Genomic DNA, 23,610 nt, shown 5'->3' on the forward strand with positions numbered 1-23,610 from the left:
TCATGCATCATAGTCTGAAGATTTAGATCCGACTGCCTCAGTAAATATAAATCCGATCATTTCTAATATGTTCAAACCCATTTTCTCTATTTTTGCTCTTTTGAAACAGGTGCCCAAGTATCTCTGTGTTTTTAGCAAACTGTCGACATTTCTTTTCTGATTGTTTTTACAAACCTCTCCTTAGAGAACCTTTCCTCATGTTTCTTATCAAATGAGAAACACAAGTTATTAGTTGTACTTTCCTCTTCTTCAATTTCAACCTCTCTTTCCTTGGGTTTTTCCTGCCGTAGCGCAGGCAAAGTGCTGACGCCGGTCAGATGATTTGTGTGTGGAGTAATACGTGCTGACAGAGCGCTCGGTGCCTGCAAATACCAGCTGAAGACTGGAGGATGCAGGGCTGCTAATGCCCTTCGTCACTTCTGAGCCGGTTCCCAGCTCTTTGCGTCTCTCTCCTCAGCCTCGCAGATCTCTCATGTATGAGATACCCGGCAACACATTGCTTTTAGCCACCAGCGATCCATTAAGTTAATGATCTCTTTGGGTAGAGGCTCGCTTTACTGCTTTTCTACTCCCTCCTCCCCCCTTTTAACCTAATCAACCTTTTTTATTTCTATGCAGATATTCTGAAGCCAAAACCTTGTTGCTGATTAAATTCTCCTACAGGCTTCAGATATTTTCCTGATCAAAGCAAACTTCTCCTTGTTGGTTTTGCCAACAATATCAAACAAATCATTTTTCATTACAGATGATAAAAATTACTTTTGATAACTCTGACTGGCTCATTAATAGGCCAAAGGTAGCCTCTGTGGCACCATCATTACGAGTACAATAACAAGCCGAATGTGCCAGCTTAGTTTGCTCCACAGTCTTGACTTTTACAATGTTTATTCAGTGGGAATGACAAATTTCAAATAATGCCGTTAAACAGTTGAACACATGAAAGGATGTGCCGTAATGATCAGGTTTGTAAGCTTCGAATACACATTTACTGCTGTACATGCGCCACAACTCTATAATAAAATGATACACAAAGCTTTCTGCTTTGATGAAAGCCAAAAAATACCTTTTGATCTTCTTAATGATAGTAGCTCAGAGAAAGTTTTGACTGGTAATGGAAAGTGCTCTGTTAAAAGGCACATTTGACATAAGATATGGCCTTTAAACTTTAAGATGTGTTTTATATTTCAAAAGCTTAATTTGGCAAACATAATGAACCGCAGCCCTCGTTAATCCACCCGTTTCAGTGTGTGCATACTTTTTAGTTTTGATCTGAAGCCATGACACTCTTATTTTGCACTGCATGCTATAGTAGATCAACTTATAGATAACAGAGTAACACTTAACGGTGCCTAACACAAATTAAAAGACGTTAACAATTAAAACACCTGGAGAATTGACAAGTGACGCTTTAGTACTTGTCAAAGATGAAGATAGCCGACATGATGTCAGCCACCGGTTTGTGGAACAGACTGGAGCCTGTAGGAAAAACAGGGCGAGCTAATATAGTTAAAGTTAGCATGTTTAAGAGATCCGCAGCTAGACGCCTAGTCAGATATCACTCATTGATTTGGACTGCATATGTTGAAGATTCAGAATTGGCAATTTGGACAACCCCATGTGGGGTTTTTGAAGCCCAAAGTAAGCATATTCTATCAAGAGGGCAGCGTGCTAAAATGTCAGCTAATGTTAGCTAACTTGGTTAGCAAGCTACACCCACAAACTGTACTGGTGCATCACACCAATGCTAGATGCCTCTGTAAAGCACGCTGTGATTGCTTTAGTGCCTTAAAAATAAGTTAGATATATAAATGTAACTCCTTTAAAAGCACTTTAGTTTTCTCACAGATCTTATTTTCTTGAGTATAAGGTGCTTGCTCAGGTGCTAAGTTGAGCAAGCACCTGATTCAAGGGTGAAATGAGTCCATCTGTTGATGAACAGTAGTTTAAATCTCTGTATAAAGCTACTAAGTGGGTCTTGAGTTGAATGTCTAAAAGTTTCAAAATGTAAAAGGTTTGCTTAATTTTTTTAATGGATGGTTTAAAATGTGTCAAATTTATCTGACATGCTTTCATTTGGAGTTCATTCATAATTCTCTATCTTTAGCGACTGTAGGGATTTGTCTGCGTGTGTCTGTCACTGTGGGCAAATCTAAAGACATGTAAATGGGTTTCACTGACTCGCTGTCCAGATGTCCAGCCATGGCTGCAGCAGAGCCCTCTGGGAAACGTCGCCGAATGAAGGCAGGTGTTCGCTCCCAGTGGAACAGGGAACATCTGTTTGTGTTGTTCACACACATGTTGCTCAGTTAAAGCCTCATTTTGTTCCTGCATTATTTTGTTAGAAAGCTTTTCCCTCCTGTTGAATATCGGCTGCAAAACCAGCGCTCTTAGTCTGAATAGGAACACGCGTAACCAAGGGTGTAATTTCCAGGGGGTTAGGGGGGTTATGACCCCCCCCCCCCAATAAAATCATGAATTATCTTGCATAAATAGGCTGTTGATTTTCTTTACTCATTTCAGTTATTACCAGCAAAGTAGTTTCATGTTTAATCATCTGGGAATTTACCCAGATTTATTTATTTAGACAGAGATCTTGACCCCCCCCCCAATGTTCAGCACAGAGTTACGCCGATGCGCATAACGCTTAACCCATTAACAATGTGCACACTTGTGTAGACTACAGTGTGTCTGTGTGTTTCTGTGCTGTGCTCACAGTGATGATACTTCTCGTCCTAACTGATAATCAAGCTGTATGGACAGTTTGAGTATTTTTAAAATGGTAATTCCATCTTCTCCTGACTCATAAACACAGTCTGTAAATTTTACCAGTACTGCATTAATACTTTCATAATTCCTAGCGCCAGCTCCTGTTATTGGAATTGTTTCAGTTCCAACTTATCTGGGATTTGGGTGGAAAAAGCGGTTTAAGGGTTCTGAAACACCCGTAAACACCAAGCTGAGTCAGCCATTGGGCTTTGTTTGGAGTTTTTATTTGTGGAGATGGTTTGTTGTTTAACTCATTAGCTTATCAGCATGAAACTGTCAAAGCTATTTACTAAGAATTTTTCTCAATTATATCATTGTTTTGGCACTGACGTTTATGGAATTATGTTGTTGGTTGAACATTGATACAATTAATGGAAAATTGTACTCAACAGATGGTTAACTAGTGTTTTTTTTTTTTTTGCCTCATAGATACCATCCACTTCCAATTAGATCACTCAAAACATCAGTTTCATGAGCAAACATTAGGAGCGGGCGCACTTTCGCTGAGCCTGCAGAGCGCAAATCATTAGCAAATGAGCCCGAGTGTACTCCTTTGAACGTCTTTCACCTACAACTGTTCAGTGTCAAAATTTGAGGTTTGGCATTTGGCAGTTTTTATCACTCAAGCTTTAACTTCTTGTAATTTCATGCTCTGCAATAAAGACTGATCACAAAAATCCAGAAATGTTCCTTCGTGGCCTGACGATGAGCCAGGTCTTATGGATTTTTGTTGGTTTCTGGAATAAACTAAATGTCAGTGATTGAGAAAATTATTTCAACCAGGCTACTTTTGTCTTTTATCTTTTGCTAAATGTTACTTCTGAGATGAAATGGCATAAATCAATGTACAGAGAATATGAGAAACTGGTGTGCTCTGGGCAGACACGGCCTGTCAAAGGTTTGATTTGTCTGGTAAAAGATGCTGTTTGGCGCTCTGCCTGGTTCGCTGCGCTCTCCCACACATCGCATAATTGGAAGCCTTTGAAATCTCCTCGCTGCTGCTGCTGCTGGTCCTCGTCCTGGTCACGATGTTCAAGCTGAGATGCGTACCATGGCCAATGTTAATTTTTCCGGCATTTTTGTCTGCTGTAAATTTCACCAGGTTGATGATTTGTGGGGGCGAGGAGGGGGCGATCCCGCTGTTTGATGTCCAGAGCTCGTTAATCCAAACCTCATCTGGTATGCAAGGTCAGGCCGTACTTTGATGTACACGGGGGCAGTTCTGCCAAGCCCAGAGAGCCGAGAGGGCACTGTTCATTTACAAAAAAAATAAAAAATCAGGAGACATAGCAGCCTTGACACATCTTGGCTTTTGTCCATCAACTACTGTGAAGACAAGGTCTAGCTTGATGAAGAGGCCTCTTAAGCCTCCTGCAGCTAGGAGAGCACGCACGAACATTTCCTGAGAAACTGATTCAATTCCAGTCGTTTTCCAAACTCACGGGTAATTGGAGGAATGTGTGAAAGTTTCATGTTTTCCTCGGGGAGCCACCAGCGCGGTTTAGAAAGAAAGCACCATGACGATGCAGAATATATAAACCCAATATTGGCATGTGCTGTCATACTGCTTCCATGCGTTTCCTTTTAAAGATTCGCCATATATTCCTATTAAAGCAGCTTTCACCCCTGAGCTGCTTGACAATAAAACAAACAATAATTGGTTTATTTTGGGATTTTGATTTGTAACCGCTTCAAATCCTTTGGCATTTTTGGCTTGCGGTCCTTTGAAACAGAGAAGAATGAGTGGAAGCGGTGTGTTTGTTATGTAAAATTAAGCAACAACGGCCCCTACTTTGCACCCAGCGCAGGAATTCACTGCAATTAACTCTTGAGCGTCGCATGTAAATACGAAGGGGTTCGGGGCTCCGCAGGCAGGCCGGCGCTCTTCACACACTGGATCCCGGGCCTTTGTTCTTCCAGGGCTTTGGCCGGCCGCCACACTGCCTCACTTGGCAGCACCTAACTATAATTTTCTCACAATGCCTGGCGTGTGAGCCGTCCATCATTCCTCTCTCTGTGTCTCCCAAAGCTCCCCCGGCCCACTGGCACCTCTTAAGCCTCCAGCATTTTCAGGGTTACCCACTCCTGAGCGCATGCCAAGTCTTTTCTATCATCCCGTCATCTTGCACAACCAAACAAGCTGCCTAAGGATATTTATTAATTCACTCTTCACACTTGGCTATGCTTTGATCAGATGGTAAGTATCTTGCCATCTGATCAAAGTATCACTCCTGTATCGCTCCTGGAGGTGTTTTGATATTCTCAGATGTTCTGTGGGATCGCTGCAAATTGTTTCCAGGTCCAGCTCTGTTCAGTTCACCGACAGTAACTTTAGAAAGTAATAACAAGAGTGCTGCTCTGTACATGTTTTCCTCTTGTTCCTTAAATACCTTTTAGATGTTCACTTGATTCTGAGAAGGCAGCATAATTTCTTATCTGAGGTTTGACAGCATTCAATATCATCAAGCTAAAGTTGAAGCAATGCATAATATTCACTCTCTCACTTGTACCATCATGACATAAATGCGATGTAAATATTAGGAGTGCAACGATACTCGTATCATATTGAACCGTTTGATACAGTGCTTTCGGTTCGGTACGCATATGTATCGAACAATACAAAATTTTTAATTTATTTTATGAACTTTCCTTCTGACGATGCTGTCTGTGTTGAGCGCTCAGTGGATCTGCGCTCGACAGTGCAGCCTAGGCGGAATAGTCGAACACAGATTCACTGAGCACATGGCAAGCTAGCGAGACAGAAGCTAAGCTCTGGTTGCAACATGACAAGTTGAACCTCCCCCACCCTCATTCAGATCTGGTGTTTGGAACTATTTTGGTTTTCATGTGACGTATGACCCTGAAGGTAAGCGCGTCATGGACTAAAGTAAAACAGTATGTTGGATGTGCCATGCAATGCTCAATTACATGGGTGGGAGCTAGTGTGTTAGCGCAGTTAGCTTGTTAACGTGTTGACGCTGTCCAGCCCCATGCACGGGGCGATCAGGGGTAGCTCGTTAACGGAGATTTGCCGTGTTGTGGCGTTAACGTCATTTCAACAAGATTAACCTGAAAGCACTAGTGGGAACACAACGAATATGACTGCACATTTACGCCGACATCATCCTAGTGCAAAGACAAGTGGAAGCAGACAAAAACAACAAGCACGCATGCTACAAACTTTACCCGAGTCATTTAGACAGCCGTTAGCACAGGATTCTCCTTATGGGGACCTGATATGTTTAATATGCTGCTGAGAATATAGCCCAGAAGAAGCGGATAGTATAGCTTTTATTTTGGAAAGAGCCATTTCTCTGTAATAAACTCTCTTCTCCAAAGATGAGTGATTTCTCCATCAGATAGATTTATTATTTTATCCCTTTGTTGTTTCAGCAACACGGAAATTTAAAAACTGTACTTTTGAGTTAAAATATATATTTATAATTTTAATAAATGACAAATTAAAAAGGCATGAACATTTTTTTTGTATCGAAAAAATATCGAACCGTGACACCAAAGTATCGAACCGAACCGTGAATTTTGTGTATTGTTGCAACCCTAGTAAATATATAAATACACAACTTTTTTTTAAAGTGCAGTGTTTGAATTAAACCCAACATCTAAGACTGAAAAATAGAGTTAATGCAGAGTGCCAAAAGTTGCAGTTCCTTTTGTGGCCACTTGAGGCTGGCTCCAAAAACAATTTCTTCCCCATAGACTGCTACATTATAATGGCGAAATAAACACGCCTGTTGTTTTTAGCCTTACTGGGTAGTTTTCTTCTTCATAACTTTTTATAATGGCTGATTTTTTGTTTTCTATAGCAGCGGTCCCCAACCCCCGGGCCATGGACCGGTACCGGTCCGTGAGTCGTTTGGTACCGGGCCGCGAGAGTTGGGGCTTGAGTGTGAAAGTCATGGTTTTCAGGGTTTTTATCATTAACTCGGTTTCCCTGGGTCTTTTCCCGTGTTGTAGTTGTGTGCTTTACCATAGCGACCAGAGAGCATCAAGGGGTAGAGAGGAGGATGTTACTCTCAATGTTGTTGGCACATTTCAGGAGGACGCTGCTAATAAAGTTACATAATTACACAGTGAATTTGCGTTTATTATTATATTTACAAAATACCACAGTTTTTGTCTTGGTTGTGTCATTTTAATTTGTTGTATTTATCTGCGACGCCTTAAAGGCCGGTCTGTGAAAATATTGTCTGACATTAAACCGGTCCGTGGCGCAAAAAAATATAGCTTATTCAGTGTTGCTGTTTTGTTTGGGTGTCCTGACGCAGGAAGTTGTAGCTGGTTTGTGTCTACTTGGTCTCACCTGGACTAATTGGAGTTGCTGAGTAGTACGACTTGGCTGTGTGATACAGATAATATTCTATACACTAATTAAACCACCAACTGTTTTTCATTGGTGAGAGTCAAGGCAAAAATCCTGAAAACAATGGTAGTAAGAAAGAAACAGAGTGTTGTATATTATAGACTTTTGGAAGGTCAGATATTATTATGAGTTCATTATAAAGAATTCTTTAAAAAGCCACCAAAGATTGAATAATGAGAATAAAGCTGAAAGCTTCCAGTCTTGTTGTATTTGTTTTGTAACTGGAATCGCGTCTTTATGTGTTTATCCTTGGTCAGAGGTTTTGGTTCAGGACTTTCCACAGTACTTCAGGATCTTGGCAGCCATGCGGGCACTGCAACCGTGATGTGTGCTTTGGGGATTTGGGTCGAAGTGTAGCAATCCAGCGATCTGGATTGTGTGGCTTTTCTCTCTTTTCAGTAGGTGTTGAACTCTGCATGGACACACCGAGTGTTCAAAGATGTTCGGCTCAGTTATACGGGAATTTGCAATGCTCGGTTTGAGGGATATTGTGAAGCGTCACTGCAGGTAAACAGTCTGTGTGCTGGCAGAAACAGATACAAGCAGATTGTGCAAAGGTCTGCCAGGAGTGCCGCTCTGCCGGGATGCATGTTGTGCGAGGAAATGAAGTTTGTGAAAGTCTTTTCTAAACTTTGGCTTAGCTGCTGAGACTGGAGTAGCAGTTGTGGTGTTTCCCTGTGGGTATAAGCGAGTACTCAGTGTGGCAACCTCCCGGTTAAATAAACTGCAAATAACTTGTATTTTCTCGAAAAAGAGAAGAAGATGAAAGAATAAAAAAAACTTGAGTTTGCAGATATTACGATTTTATCAAATGGTGGAACATAAACCTCCACAGAACCTACAGATTTACTTCTGTTTCAGTTCATTACATAATCAACAGAACCTGAAGTTCAGCATTAAAGGTTATTGGGAGCGAAAGCCCTCCAGCACCAGAGACTGAGACCGAGCCAACCGTGGCGTCTCCATCCTCATGATGGAGCACCGCCAATAGCACGCCTGTGGGTTTCTGATATGATTGCATTCTGTCAAGGTGCTGCACAGGCATGTCACATAAATACTCAAGATTTCATGGGCATGATGACTTGAGGCGTGAGCTCAGATATTTTAGCAAATGTGTCAGCTGGTAAATATACACATGGTGTGCATGGCACTTAATCATACGGAAAACCTCACTGACAAGTATCTCATCACGGTACATAAATTTAGTTTGAAAGGCATTTTAAGTTTTTGTTTTGTTGAAATACTTCCAGTGAGCAACTCCTCCTATAACCACAAATTGTCATTTTTGCATTTCTGCTCGTGGACAAATGAACAAACATGCTGTAACCTGCTAATTTGGGAGAAAACGCAACATGTCCTCGTACTCCAGCGACAGGAGATTGCCAGTTAGTTCTGTAACAACATGGATTCAAATATAATATCCAGTGTTGGAAGAAGCATCATCTGGACTTTGACTCGGGAGATTGGTGCTCCTCCTACATGCAGGATTAAGCAACGGGCGCAGGTGTACTGTTGAGAAAACGGGGTCTATTTTACCCAAAATATGACAACAAATAGGCAGCAATGCAAATAAGCTATTTTAAGAACTAAACGGGCTCATTAAAAAGGTCAGCAACTTGGAGCGCTGCTTCACAAACCAAGACCCAGGTCAGAAACAAACCAACCAACAAATGAGAGAGAAGACAAAGGGACACGGAGAGTAAGTAAACTCAGTGCTCAGTCCTAAACCCCCATGCTTTCACAGCAGATGGTTTGGTCCACTTGTTAGGTCTGTGAACTCTAACCAGCTCTGCTGTCAGCCTTTTGTTCAGCTACAGGAAAGACTGTAGCAGCAGATGGGCACCTCAAGAGAAAGACAAAACATCATTAATGCAACTTAGAAAAAGCATTGACAAACACAGGAAACCAAACATGCCTGCCCTCATTTACAGTGCAATAAAATGTGCTGAAACACACTAACCAAACACAACAAACCCTTCCAGGGGGGACTGTCCTGTGCACGTCCAGTGACAGCAGTAGAAAGGAGTTCAAACGGGATAGAAAGGAGTGCGATTTTGTTTGGTGTACAGTGCACGGACATGACCAAATTGTTATTTTGATTCTTCACAGCTGAATCATTTTATAGTTTTTCAGTTGGTCTTTGGATAAACTCGGGTATCAAAACTTTTTCTCACGACTCTCACCCCATAATTTACATCCTCTTACTCACTTTAATACGTTGTAAAGTGAAGATGATACAGTATCGTTCTTGAACCGTTGCCAGCGTGAGGTACCTTTGTTTGCATACTATTTGGCCTCAGTCATCAGGTCTCTCCCCTGCATATTTTGTGGGTAAAGGGTGCTGCTGTTGTCCAAATGGAGAGAGGGAGAGTAAGGGAAGAAGAGAGCTTATGAAAGACAGCAGCATGGGCAGTAGGCGGCATAGAATGGAAGATTTAAGATTTATCACCGAGCCACGGAGTGGAAAGAAGTGCTGCAAGTCTGGAGAGTGGGTTTCCACTTCAGCCTAATTCAGTGTGAAGTGTTTAAGACACACGAGTTTGGTTTGAGGAGATAAATGGGAAAGCCAGGCTACTTTCCGAGGCCGACACCTCTCTGTATTTCAGCTCCATAATTAACTCTCTCAGTAAGTTTTCGCCACAGTTCACTGCAGGTTGGCGATTTCGTGTTTGAAGCGCGTTCTTCGATTGAGGTCCACATTTGTTTGGCGTGACAGACAGTGTGAAGCTGCTCTGAAAGGTATTTCAGAGGATATGTGCCATCTAGTGGTACAGATGTGTGCAGATGTTTCCCACAGCTGCAATGAAAGTGCAAGTCGATGGATCCGGAGTGCAGTTTGTCTCTGCTATGGCTCGAGATTAAAAAGCATGAGTGCACAGCATGCTAACAAGGACTAATATTAGCAGATGGTGAGCTCTTAAGACTAACGCTGGAGACTTTATGTGAGGAATGATTGATGCGTTCTTAACACTTCCCAGTTTTTAAATTATGTGTGTGTCTGTGAAGACGGGTCCTTCTCACAAACGTGACCTAAATGACATGTTTGATGACTCGGCCCTCACACTCTGAGCCCATTGGCTCTCTTAATGGCCGTTTTATTACCTTAGCGTGTTAACCTGAAGCGCCACTTGCCGCCTAAGAAGGAACCGAGGAGCTGCATGAAAATGATTACACCGCAATTATATCAGCCACTTTGTGCGACTCCTCAATGCCCAGCTGTCTGCCGCCTGCTGCCAAGAAATGGATTAGTTTCACTGCTCCTCTAATAAGACTGTTAAACCAGCAGCATGAGCTCGAATAAATGGATGAAAGCTACAGATAGAGGGATGGAAATAGATGAATATTGTCAGGCTGCAGCCAGTCGTAGCTGGAAAACCTGGCCGATGCAAAGAGGGGATTCTCATTATCTCCAGGAACAGTGAACACCCAGCTGGCTCTTCCTACAATCAACACCTGTCAAAGGTTCTCACGCAGGACACGACAGCGTCAAACAGAGAGAGTTTTGTATACCCGGAGGGCACGAGTACAATCCCGGCAGTAATAAAACTCGGGCAGACCGTGTTGGTCCTGTAAACGTAATCTGCAAAGTGTTAATTACAACCTGGCGCCTCTGTGAAGCTGGAAGTCAGCTGAGTCGTCAGCGGCGTCCCGATCTCCTTCCTAAACAACACAGCTCGAGCCGTGGCGACAGACCTTGGAAACGAGATTTTCTCTCTGTTGGGGTTCCTGTTTGAATGGGCTGCTTTAAACAAATTAAGAGTCAGTCAGATGCTGTGTTTGCGTGACCCCCCTTCATCCTCGGGGGTTAGGGTTGGGGTGGGGGTAGCAGGGCGGGGCACAGCCAGAGCGCCCGCGTTGTTTGCTGTCATTCATGTGGAGGGCCGAGGGTTTGTGTGTTTACCGCACGCAAGCGCTCCTCGCAAGTGCCACTCGATGGAAATGCTGCTCAGGGTCCATTGCATGCCACAAAGCCAGGAGACGCCACGGCTGTGAAGCTGCATGGATTAATCGATTAGCGAGAAGTCGGCCTGCTGGAAATTTGAGCTCTTGCTCTGCACTTTTTTTAAAAGTAATTCCAGCTTCTCCATGTGGAATCAATCAAAAGGATTTGTTCATATGTAATAATAAAACGGAACCTGTCTTTTCCCTGATTGGTTGAGGGTTTATGGGTAAATCTGTAAATTTATTAATCTCTGCTCGTTATGCTCACTCTGGTTTTCTGGAAACTCTTCCTCTGCCTGCGTCTCCCACTGTAGCCCCAGAGGACAGGGCTCAGTCAATGAGCGCCGCTCTCAGATTTTGTTATTTTGTTATTGTGTAATGGTTTCCAAAGGTTGATGGATGGCTCCTCTACAGGTCTCCCTTGAGGAGCAAACCCCTCTATCTAGACATTAATCTACTGCTGTGAGACAGACACGCTTGTTTAGCTAGCACAAAGCCCAGTAAGCTGTTGTCTCTGAGAAAAACCTGGCCGTCTCCAGAGCCACTGGAGGCAGCGAGGGCTGGAGCCAGAGTAATGACCTGTGAAATTCACCGATAGAGTTGTCGTGTTGCACGCAGGTCCGCCGGCACCGGGCCTTGTTCACAGCCCACTGCTGGTATCAGTGCTCCTCTCCTGATGCCGCTCAGCCAAAAGGACTTAAAACCAAAATGCAGACTTTGTGAAACTCTTAAAAAAAACAACTTTTGAGCTTTGTTTTCCTCTAACGAGTCGACGATAAACTGCCACTGAAATCGGCCGGTAACGAGTTGCTCCTTGGCGAGTTTTGTTCTAAATTATTTGGCTAAACTCAATATCTGAGACTAATTTCCACTGTGCTGTATCATAACAGCGCTCTCAAATATTTACTCGGCTTTGCCCTGTGAAACGGTCAATATTACCTCTCCCTCTCAATCAGATTAGGATGTGAAGCTGAAAGTTGAGGAGGGGAGCCTTTGACGGCAGTAATGAAAGTAGTTGTGTCTTCCCGAGAGCAGATTAAAGAAAGATCAGAAGGGCAAACTTCCCGCTGGCCTCTTATGTCTGGTTGATACAGTTTGACTTAGTTACCCCAGTTTCACAGCGGAGGGAGATTTCCTCCTTATTCTTGCCCCGTGGGTGTTAAAGAAACCGCTCTCTGGGAGGAGAACAGGCTTATATGTCAAAAACCGCTTGGGTACATAAACGCCTCTTCCTCTTCATCATCCTGCCTCCTTTATTCTCAGTTACTTTTTAATAATGCTTTACCAAATTGTGTTATAACTTTATGGCTGCATGCATGACGCACGTAAATTGATTTGAGACCAGGAATCGTCAGCTAAGCTCGTAGCAGTTGAAGGCTGTAAGGTGGAGGTTTGCAGAAAAGATAAATGTCAACTTAATCGCGTTTTGATAACAGGTTTGATTTTGGAAAATGAAACATGCCGTGGCTTATCATGTCAATGAGACGCACACGGGGATAAATGCGTGCTTGTTCTTGTTCTGTACTTTTGCACAGTTGTGGTTATTCATCTCCATGAGATGAAGAGCGCACGATAAAAAGAAAAGTTCTAGATGAATTTGACTCGTTCGTTGTTGCTACTTTTTCATTTTCATTTTCTGTTTATCGCAATAATGTTTGTCCTCAATAATCAGTCAGAAATGAAATGTTGGGAAAGTTATAGTCTAAGTTTATATTATACATATTGGTACGTTAACAGTTGCTGAGTTACTTTATGTTATTGATATTTGGCTTCTTGTTCTCAAGGTGATGGACAGTCCAGAGTATCCAGGTTTGGATGAGCAGTCACAGACACTGAAACTGTGCAACCTGTTTGCATAAATGAATATTTTTAGTTTTAAAAATGAAACCAATAAGTGTGTGATATTAAAGGTTTCTTTCGCAGTGATGAACCAGGCACATATTCTTCATGTCTAAGGTGAATATAGCTCTCAGTCTGGTTTCTATTCTACTGTTATTGGGTTTATTCAGAAAGTTAAAGTTGATCTCGTGTCAGAACTTAATCCCAGTCCACAAAATCTTAACAAAATGGATTAAATAAAAAGAAAAAAGCATATAACCTGTGAGTTTCCTTGTATCGGGAGTATGATACATCCCTGGGTGTGCCTCAGGGCTCATGTTTAGGACTTTTTATCTTCATCCCTCCCTGGTGACGAAGCACAGAGGTGGACTCGGTTGCTGCTTTACGTCAACGTTGCTGGAGTCTGCTGGGCTGCATACAATACGTGTTGTCTTTGGAAAAATGTTTCCCTTTGACCTCCCGAAGCATTTAAGCATCAAGAAGCAGAACATTTTAAAAGCCAGATTTCCCAACTGACTTTCTAACCCAGTAGATTTATCTTAAATTCCCTTTTTAAAAAAATCAATTAATGCATTTAATTTTAGATTTGCTGCTTTTTTTTTTTAATGCTTTAACATGGCTCGACATTACTTTCTCACATTTTTACAGGTAGCCGAGGTTCAGTTTTAAAAGTGTTTACAGAGCCAGGATGACATCAGATACCATGACTAATCAATAGGAATCCTCTCCGCCTGCTTGCCCTTCAGGTGTCCGTGAATTCGGAGGCGAGGAGGTGGAGTTCATCTGGCGTAATAAAAGTAAGCTGGGAGGAAAATGTGACAGATGTGGAGGCATGTGCCAACGAGAAAAGCGAGAGTGGGACTGTCAGACATGTCGACTCCGGCGTGGTGATGGATGAAGAGTGAGGTAAGACAAATGACATCGTCTGTCTGAGGCTGTGTTGTCATAGTGGAGGATTGCCGCTTGTCTTAACCTCTCAATATCAGAGAGCAAACTGAAGTTTGTTTACACTGCTCCAGTGGAGTGATTTAGAATGAGGGGCGAAGGAGACTTGGGTGTAGGTATGCTCGCTGGAGGGTTGGATCGGGTTTCTAAACATTCCCTTTGAAATCGAATAGCAACCATCCGAGGCATTTTAAACCCAACCAACCACGTTTGGCTGAAATCCTCAAGGAAGAGAGGAGCCTAAAAACAAATACAAACAGAAAATTAAGTATCAATCCCAATAATGGCCTGAATGCAGCGATGAAGCAGAAATTCTTGGTTTAAGGCCAGTATGGAGTCATCCTTTAAGAAATAAGATTTTATAAGTGTCACATCTGCATATAGATGTTTTTTATTTCTCATTCTATTAATTTATTTAGATTTTATTGCCCTCAAAATGAAGTCAAATCTTTTCTGCCACCAAGGTGAGCAAAGGTGAGTAAAATAAAAACCCGTAGGATCCCAGTAGTTTTTTTTTTTTTTTTTCCTGCATTCTTTGTATTGACTTTATAAAAACTTTCAACAGTGCATCATGGAAAAAGCTCATTTCTATCTTTTAAACAGAGGCCGGGGTTAAGAAGAGAAGCTGATTGATTTACAGCCTCTTGTGTTGCTAAAACAATAAGACGTCCTGAGGAAGAAGAACACAAAACATCCCTGGAGATGAACTTGCTGAACACTCTTCAAAACAACTGGGTTTGGGGTGTGTGTGTGTTATTGTGATGGAAGACGGATTAGAGTCTGGCTTATTTTGCCAGGAGTCAGGTGTGGGGTGGGCGAGGGCCGTCGTGGATCGGAGTAGGTACATCGGTGCCGGGGGCGAGGCGAGGGCTCAGGCTCGCTTCCAAACCCTGCCTGAAGTCACTGCGGGGCTGGGCTGTTTGGTGTGCGAGTCTGTGTGAGCGCACGCGTGCGTGTTGAGTTGGGGGCGTGGGGTGGGGATTACACTGTCACACTGTTCACACTGTTTATGCATACCAGGCCACTGTGAGTGCCTCTTTGTCGCATAAGTGTTTACTTGAATTTATTTTGGGAGAATTCCACATGACTGGGACGGGGATCTCTATAAATTATGGAATAGAGCGCTTTGTGTAATGATAACTTCTGTCAGTTAGTCAGGCTGTGTGACAGTGTTTTTAAGAGCGTGTAAATACAGGGGTGGTGAAAGAGGGAGAGGGGCGTCTGTGTGTTGAAAGGTGCTGCAGACTTTCCTCTTCATTTAGTCTCCTCAGCAGAACAATAGCAGTGCTTTAAAGTGAGCTTCTTATACCACGTCACAACATATTTTACTGCAGAGTTACTCATTTACTGTAATTGGATATAATTACATTTTACCCCGTCGAACACTTAGATTTCACATTTTAGTTGAGAATATACCGTTACGCTCATCCGCCACATTCGTTTTTTACACAGGAAAAAAGGTTGAAAGTCGGTCACGATTAATTGTGATTAAAAGCGCGCTCACTGGTACGTCTCGTTAATACTGGGTTGGGCCTTAATTCTTCATGGCGTACACCGAACAAGGTGTTGGAGCCGTTCCTCGAGATTTTGGTCATGATGGCGCGTGAGTCTCCCGTCCCACTACGTCCCAAAGGTGCTCAACTGGACTGGATCTGGTGACCGTGGAGCCCGTCGAGGAGCCAGTTTGGACGATCTGAGCTTTGTGGCGGGATGTTGTCCCGCAGGAAGCAGCCAGGCAACATTTATCCAATCGTTCATTGTGTAAGTTTGGTGACACCGCGTGAATCATATCCTCAGTTTCCTGTTCCTTACTCAGATGGTGCCACGTGATTGGCTGATTACGTTCGTGTTAACGAGAGTGTACGTTTTAGATCAAAGTATACGATTGTGCTAATCCCGCTACATTCAGTTTGGGTAAATTTAAGAGTTAGTCACAAGTAATTCCTGAAGTTTAGTAAAGCACACGTTGCTTTCAGTGCAATTGCTTGGTGGAGTTTATGCAAGAAGCCAGTTTAAAGCTCATGGGTGAAATAAACAGAAGTTTGATTTAAAAGAAAAAATAATGAAAAGGGACTCTCTGCAAAGGAGACTGATCCCAGAGGCTGGTTACTCCTTTAATTCTTTAGTACATCTTATCAGAAAGACTATGATGTCATTGATGCATCACTGCATGAGGGAAAAAATGGGTTGCAATAAATTTAGAGATGATTTTAAACAGCTGAAATGGGAGAAACCATCCAGCAGCGCTGGATTGTACTGAGCTTTGCAGACATTTTTGTTCTGCCTTTCAGGGGGTACTTGGCTGAAAAGAAACGTCAAAGGAGGCACTGTAACAGACGGCTGAAGTCAGAAATAAAGGGGGCCTCTAAAAAAATTCAACAGTCCAACCTTCTTTTTATTTCCCCTTCCTCTATAGTAGTGGATTAGCGCAGCGTGTTTACAGTACGGGTCAGTTTAGCCAGGATCGTAGTGTATACATATAAAATCGGAATCTCCATCCTAAATTTAATAACAAACATCTCTGTACTGGGCTATGCCCTGTTTCAGTTGGGTCTGTGCCAGGACGGCTACTGTAGCTCGCTCCCTTCCATTACCTGACACAGAGGGGCTGCAACACCCGCCCATAAAGGTAGTAGCTCCTCCCACTGCAAGAAATAACCATTATGTACTAAATTAACTCATAGCAGTGCTTACCCTGTTCTTATATCCTGATCCTATGTAGGATAATTGCTGTAAGACGAGCCAAGCTGATTTAAAACAGCTTAAAATCAACATAACATCCAGACATCTCCCAAATCTCCCCCTCTCCTTCATACCACTCATGGCACTTTCCCCCAGGAACCTGACTATAAAAGGAGTCCAGCGGGTCTGGACTGGTTTGGCTCTTGCTGGGTCCAAACCAATGGACAACCGAGTGCAGTCAAGGAGAGGTGAGGAAAAACAAGGTCATCAAATCTGTTAACCCATATTTAAATCAAACGTTCATGGCAACAATACACAAACTGTGTGTTCAGAGGTTACGGACTCTCCGATGGGTCTTTGGTCTAGAGCTCGACTGTTGCCTGTCACAGGTTTGTGGGTTAGAGATGCAAAAGATTTGTGGACGGCCAAGCAACACGCGTCCTCGATGCCAACACAGACCTGACACAATCCCATGGACGTGAGCGTCTGCGACTGAATTACGGAAAGTAAAGTGAACACACGGTCTTATCAAGAGTACGTACAGTATGTTATCCACGTCATCAGATGAAGTTGCCGTGGAAACAGAAATCGGGCTTTATTTCTCTTGGCAAGCACGTGAAATTAGTTAGTGCAGTCATAGATAAGAACAAAATAAAAGTCTGTGTTGCCAGAATACTTTCACCGGGGGCCTGATTTTTAAAGAGAATGTCATTTCTGATTTTATGATTAACTTTATAAAGATTTTACTTTGGATGTATTAAGGTAACTGTATTCAAGTGTAAGCGTCTAAACCAACAAACACGTTACAATTATTGCTAATTAAGACATTGATGAACTCTCAGGTGCATGCACCTTCAAATGCAACAGCACCATCTAGTGGTCGTTATAATAGTTGTGCACGGGACTTGTGTTGGGCTCCTGCAGTGGAGAGATTTGCAGACTCACATGTGCTTTTTTTAAAAATTGTTATAAACTCTGAATGTCTCCTCAGCACCAAGAGAAAGTGATAGAAAACTTAAAATGCATAGAATTGTTTCTTTTTCTGGCTTCTTTCACTGAATTTTTAATTTAGGGCAACACCTAATAAGTCCTCTAACATTAACCTGAGGATTTCACTTTGGTTGCATGGCAAGAAGACAAGAAAATGGTAGCAAAATAGCAGTATTATTAATTCTAATGTTGGGATTTGTCTGAAACTGCAATGTTAAATTTATATAAATATAAAGCAAAGCGGCCAACGCCACGAAATGTCTCGACTTCTCCGATAAATTAAAGAAAACCCCGAGCCAGACTGAAGAGTTGTACCTTTTTATTAGTCACTCTGACAATTGGTACAATACAAAGATTGATGACACTGTGCTATCCCCAAAAGGCTTTTAATTTGAAATAAATAGTAAGGAAAACATTCAATGGAGACGGTTAGTAATCTAAAAAAAAAGCAACATGTATATGAAAAGTTCCTTTATCAATAAAACAAGTAAATATAAAAACATAAGAAGTCATATTAACACCTTGCATTACCCCGTAGTCTATCACACGGTGCTGATGACACCAGATATCACACACAGTCTGTGGTGCATTGCTTTACATTGTATACAGTGTGCTGCAGCCACATGAAGAAGACCCTAAACCCACAAATGTACCAATTACACATGCAACAAAAGGTGATGCTGAGTGCAGTCTACTTCTGTAAACTGCACCTACACCACTCGTATGGTTCCAATTAGGCCACAAATATTTTTTCTCTTTACATTTGTAACAGGTCATCCAGCAGGGCTTTTCTTTTCCCTTCCAGTTTCACAAGAATACAGACGAGGAAACAGAAACGGTGTAGTCTCCAGTGGATGCTCAGGAGAACTCCTTTATTGAACAACCTGAAATTCTAGCTATCTTTGGGGTAATGCCTTTGTGTTTAGTCTGAGAGAAAGAAAGGCACAGTCTGCAGAGCAGGATTAGACACAGGAGTTCAGACGAAGTGCTTTGTTGCTGAACTCCTCTCGAGGGAGCAGAAAGTAGCGCACACTGTTGCGGTTTCTTTTCCGTTACATCAGACAGACCCTTTTTTTTTCCTCTCCCTCCGGGAGGCCGAGCCTGCAGCTCCTGAACCCATGCACGAGGGGTGAAATGAGAAGACCACAGCTGCAAGTAACAGGAAAAAACGAAAAAGAAAAAAAAAGCCCTTTCAGTACTAGGCACCGGTTTTGAATCACCAATACACGCTTGATAAAACCTGCTGTTTTGCGGTCATCTGTCGTTAAGCTGTCCATGCCTGACCTTTTCCGGTGTGTCTGAAAGGCTCGAGTCCTCACGCCCACGGCCCGCGATCTTTGCAACAAGAGCACTTTCCTCCAAAATTTCCAGTCACAGAAGACGCAAGTTGCTGGTGAATATCTCGTGGAAGCGGTGCAAAGGAAGAAGAGCGAACCTCAGCCGGGGCCGAGTCTTATCTGAGCGTCGGAGGGGAAACGGAGATACTGTATCTGACTGTGCATGCTTCAGCCCATTTGGAAAACTGCGCTGATAAACCGGCTACATTGTGGAATGAAGCTTCTTTTTGAGGTGATAATGGTGCGCACAGTCAGTTCAGATGTGGTGTTTTCTTTTTTTAGTACACAGAAATGAAGCTGTTGCTGGTACTAACACAAGATTAAACAGCATCAAAGTCCAATACATTGAGACCTATATAAAAATATATATAAACACAATGATGATATACCCTGGAGGGATTTTTTTCCCCAAAGAAATGAACAAACGAGAGGTAGCTAATTTCAGAAATGTTACAAAAATAAACCCTATCGACTCAACGCTAAGATTTAAACTGGCTGAGCTATCGAACGACATGGATTCACAACATTAAGAGATTATTCAAACCTAAATGAGCTATCCATAAAAGAAGCTAAACCTCCTGCTCACACCTGCCTTTCATAATTTCTTCATAAAGACATTCCTTCTATCTGCTGTTATATAACAAAGCAGAGGATACCTCAAACAGAAACACACACACAAGATCAATGTGGATAAATGTGTGAGCGCTAATGTTTTGCACCGATTCAGCTGCCCGTGGGGGAGCGTTGCTATTTTAGCTCAAAGCTAAATGTGATTTTGATGAAACGCTCACAGGGGGAAAAGGTTTTATCAGGTTTGATTTTTGTTTTTTTTACACGAACAAATAAATAATTACTATCAATAAATGATTTTTTTAATACCTCACAGTCTATCGTTGACTACAAAAAGATAAAGAACAAATTGACCCACTCATTCATTCATTCATTCATTCACTCCCTGGAGTGTTTCTTCAGTTTTCTCAGAACTTGAATCCACTCAGTTTGCAGTCAACTCAACAGTTGCGAATGCTGAAGAAGCCCACGCTGGTCGGCGACTCCTTGACCGTGACGGTAACCAGATTAGCTGTAACATCCGTTACGAACACGTGTTCGATCAGGCTTCGCGTAGGCTTCCAGTCCTGGCTCTGGACCGCGACCTGTCCGGCGTAGGAAGAATCCTGGTCCGAGTCGGAGCTGCTCTCCTCCTCTCCCGTGCTCATCTCGTTCATTTTGGCTTTTTTGCCGTCTTTGGAGGCCGACCTGTCCTGCTGGCTCTGGGCCTCTGTGGGGGATTTATGCACGCCACTCCTCTCCAGCCTTCCTTGGACTCTGGAGGCCTGGATGTCATTGACCTCTCTGACCTTGTCTGTGCCGGGCTGTGTTTTTCTGGCCTGCAGTCTTCCGGGGGTCGCGGGACTCTTTGGGGGTTTACACTCTTGATTTTGTGTCACAGGTTTCCGTGCTGGGTTTGCAGCATTTCTGGGGCCTGACACTGGTGCCGTGCCGTTTCCAGGAGCATCACTGCTTTGCACCAGTTTGTTCTGCAGGTTGAGGGGCTGAAGGCCCTGATTGGAGGAGACGTTAGATGGCAAGGACGCCGCCGTTTTAGCACCGGGTATCCGCTGCGCTGTCGTCACAGGGGCCGGTTTCTTTTGTCCATTAGGGGAGCTTAGTGTATGCTGAGTGGTTCCTTGAATGGGGTGTTTGGATGTATTCAGATTCAGCGCTGCTACGCCTTTTGATTTACTAGGAGCTGCTTTTAAATCCAGGCTTGTCCCGCTGCTCATACCGGAGACGGGAAGTTTACTCTCGGTGACATTTCTGCTTTGGCTGGACTTGTTCAGCGGAAGAGAGGAAGGCTGGATCGACGGCCTGCCAGATCCCACGGAGCTCAAGGAGTTTTTAACAGCACCGACCTGGGCGAGGGAGCTTCTGTTCGGACCACCCACCGTATCCCTGGCCGAGCCCCGGTGGAAACCCATGAAGGTAAAGCTGGCCGGGTGAACCGGCTTCTTGATTGCTCCTGGAATATCCGTATCTTTGGCAGTCTTGCGCGGGCCCTTGTTCTGCTGGAACTCCTTCACTTCGGAGGGCAGAGGTTTCCTACTCCGTTTCTTGGGAGGCTCCTGTTTCGCCATGACTATCTGCGCCTTCTTCTGAGGGACAGGATTCAGCTCTCTCGTTCTCACGCTTGGGCTGACTTGTTTAACTTGGCCGCCGTCGTCATCGTCGTCATCATCCGAGGACGACGAGGAAGAGGAGCACGAAGACGAGGAATCGGACGAGGATGACGACGAGCCAGACGAGGAGCTGCTCGACTTTGGAGCTTCAGGCATATTTTCCTATGTTTTTAATAAGAAGGGAATGTTAGATACTCTGTTTGGGACTAAATCCTGCAAAAAAATCATCTTTTGAATCAAACTTACAAGGATTTTCCGAGGCCGTCCTCTGGGCCTCTTCCCTCTTTTACGCAGCAGAAGCTCCTTTTCCTGCTCTCTGTAATACGTCAGCAAACATGAAACAAGGAGTCATAATTATTAAACATATTTCATATTAATGTTGTGTGTTTTAAATGCCAACAGAGTTACGACTGCAACAACTACAGCATCGCGTAGCACAGCAAACTTTAAAGTGCGGTACATCTTAACGTAGACACTTACTTCTTGTTGAATGCAGCCAGCAGTCTCGGGTCGAGGATATTTTCTTGGGGCTCCCAGCTGTTGTGTCTGAAGTGAGCAGACATGGCGAAACATTAACACACATTTTAGTGTTAATCCAAATCAAAAACTAAAGGTACTCCACAGTTTGAGGAGTGCTTCCAGATTTAGAAAATGACTTTTCAACAGAGTCCATTCATTGAGCAACACAGGGCTCTGTTGTTCTAGCAGCCATAAACTGAGCACAGGCAGTCCCTCACTTTATTTAAAGACGTCTCAGGTGAGCTCGAAAAAGGACGAGAACAGAAATCTAATACTCGGGAGATTAAAACAACACTACAGCTAGTGACAGCTTGGCTTTATAGAGACAAACAGACCCGTGTAACCACAAAGTCATAAAACACTAATTAGTAAACAATATCTTAATATGTAGAGTGAAGACCCGTCTGTCCCTGCACTCGTGGTTTGAGAATGATTTAAACAGCTACAAAAACGGTTTATTAAACAGTAATAAGGACTGAGTGGATGACAGATATGTAATCCATAAGGGTAAAAGTTAAAAATCTGATCGATTCTATACATCACACCATACGTGAGGCATCAATCAAACTGCTGACTTTAGGTACTACACCGAATCAGTTTTTTACACTTCCTTTGTTTCCTCAACAAGCACAGTTGTGTTTGTTGAGGAAGGAAGTAAGCGCATTATTTTGTGTCACGGAGGTTACCAACATGAGTGGGATGTTGTAAAAATACAGAATGAAGATTTTCTTTTTCTTTTTTTCCATCAACACAAATAACTTTGTTTTGCGGAGCTTTGTCGGTGGTGCCTGCACACGATGTCAAAGGCTGGCTGTTGCACTGCCGAGTTATTGAATTTGCTTCTTGTTTGTTTTTCAATCTTATATCTGAAACTTAAGTTTGAGCGTCCGTTAGCTTGATTCCTGAGTGTGGCTGCATCAGTGGCCCCATTCAGTGACTAATAATTTGATAGTGAGCATAAATTGAGGAGAAAATAACTAAATGGGCTAAGTGCAGAAACAAACTGAAAACAGGCCTTTTCAATGACCACTCGCTTTATCAGGAGCTGGTGAATGGCCCATTCTGATCTGCAGTCACCAGTGAAATAATCAACCCCCACCCTTTCGTTGCACACACACACACACACACACACACACACACACACACACACAAAGGATGTGGTTCTAACAGAAAGCCATGGAGCTGGCAGGCAACAGTGTGCATTGATGGTGGATTACAGCAACAATGTGAAGTGAACAGAGGGCAAGTGACAAGAAATGAAGGCGTAGTGGAGATTTACAGGCACAAACATGCACGTATAACACACACTTCGAGTGGAACAGCACAGAGAAATACTTATATATATACATTTAAATAAATATCAAGTAACCATCGTGAATTTCGGATGTCCCAGTCCGAGTCAAAGACAAAAAAAAGATAAAACTTAAAAACGATGAATAAAATCAGCCAAACGTCATAACTAAAATGAATAAGTTGATGTATGAAAAGCTGAATTAGCCCTAAAGTGTTTTCTTTGGCTATCCGATAACTTCCAAAACGTAAATATCGAACAAAAGGAAGCAAATGTGTATTGTGTAAAACCCTCAGGTGGAAATAACGGAGTTTCATTTTACTGCTGTTAAAATTTGGATTCTTGTGCTTTTATTTATTTTTTTAAAAATAAAAAATAAAAGTTTGGGTTTAGCTAAAAGCAACAAGCGACACGCTGTTGTTGTTTTCATTGTTTCGGCCGGAGCAGCACCACTTGTACTTACTTGGATGACCATCCCCTCCACTTGACGAGAAACTCCAACTTTCCCTGAAAGAAAACCCCCAAAAGAGAAACAGACCGTTTGTAAAATAGGAGAAAAATACGTGGATAAAATCTAACACAGCGGTTTCACAGCGCTGACCTTTCTCATTCGTTTGTTTAAGATGCATTCCGCATCAAAAACCTGCTCTCCCACGGCGCTCAGTTCCTCCATGTCTGCCTTCGCCCTTGCATAAGAATCCTTTATCAAAAGAACAGCGCGGCGCCCGCACGGCGGAATTA

The 23,610-nt window shown here is 42.9% G+C and overlaps 1 protein-coding gene across 1 annotated transcript; it reads right to left on the reverse strand.

Annotated features, from left to right (window-relative positions):
• Positions 1 to 17,847: 17,847 nt before the first annotated feature.
• On the reverse strand, positions 17,848 to 23,558 carry cbx2 (chromobox homolog 2 (Drosophila Pc class)). The gene is made up of 5 exons (XM_085272158.1): positions 23,471 to 23,558; positions 23,333 to 23,376; positions 21,540 to 21,605; positions 21,306 to 21,375; positions 17,848 to 21,221 (listed from the first exon to the last, which is right to left on the reverse strand). Exons 1-5 carry the CDS (start codon positions 23,540 to 23,542, stop codon positions 19,893 to 19,895), a joined length of 1,581 nt encoding a protein of 526 aa, XP_085128284.1. The 5' UTR covers positions 23,543 to 23,558; the 3' UTR covers positions 17,848 to 19,892.
• Positions 23,559 to 23,610: the final 52 nt, after the last annotated feature.

Source organism: Mchenga conophoros, linkage group LG4 (genome assembly GCF_057382185.1).
Source record: "Mchenga conophoros isolate Kocher_MC1m ecotype Shallow Benthic linkage group LG4, M_conophoros_male_GT1.1, whole genome shotgun sequence".
In the NCBI taxonomy this organism is placed as follows: Eukaryota; Metazoa; Chordata; class Actinopteri; order Cichliformes; family Cichlidae; genus Mchenga; species Mchenga conophoros.

Coding starts and splice junctions, on each gene's coding strand:
- cbx2 (XM_085272158.1), bottom strand. CDS start 23,542: ATGGAGGAACTGAGCGCCGTGGGAGAGCAGGTTTTTGATGCGGAATGC. Junction 23,377..23,470: donor TAAACAAACGAATGAGAAAG/GTCAGCGCTGTG, acceptor GTTTTCTTTCAG/GGAAAGTTGGAGTTTCTCGT. Junction 21,222..21,305: donor GACGGCCTCGGAAAATCCTT/GTAAGTTTGATT, acceptor TTAAAAACATAG/GAAAATATGCCTGAAGCTCC.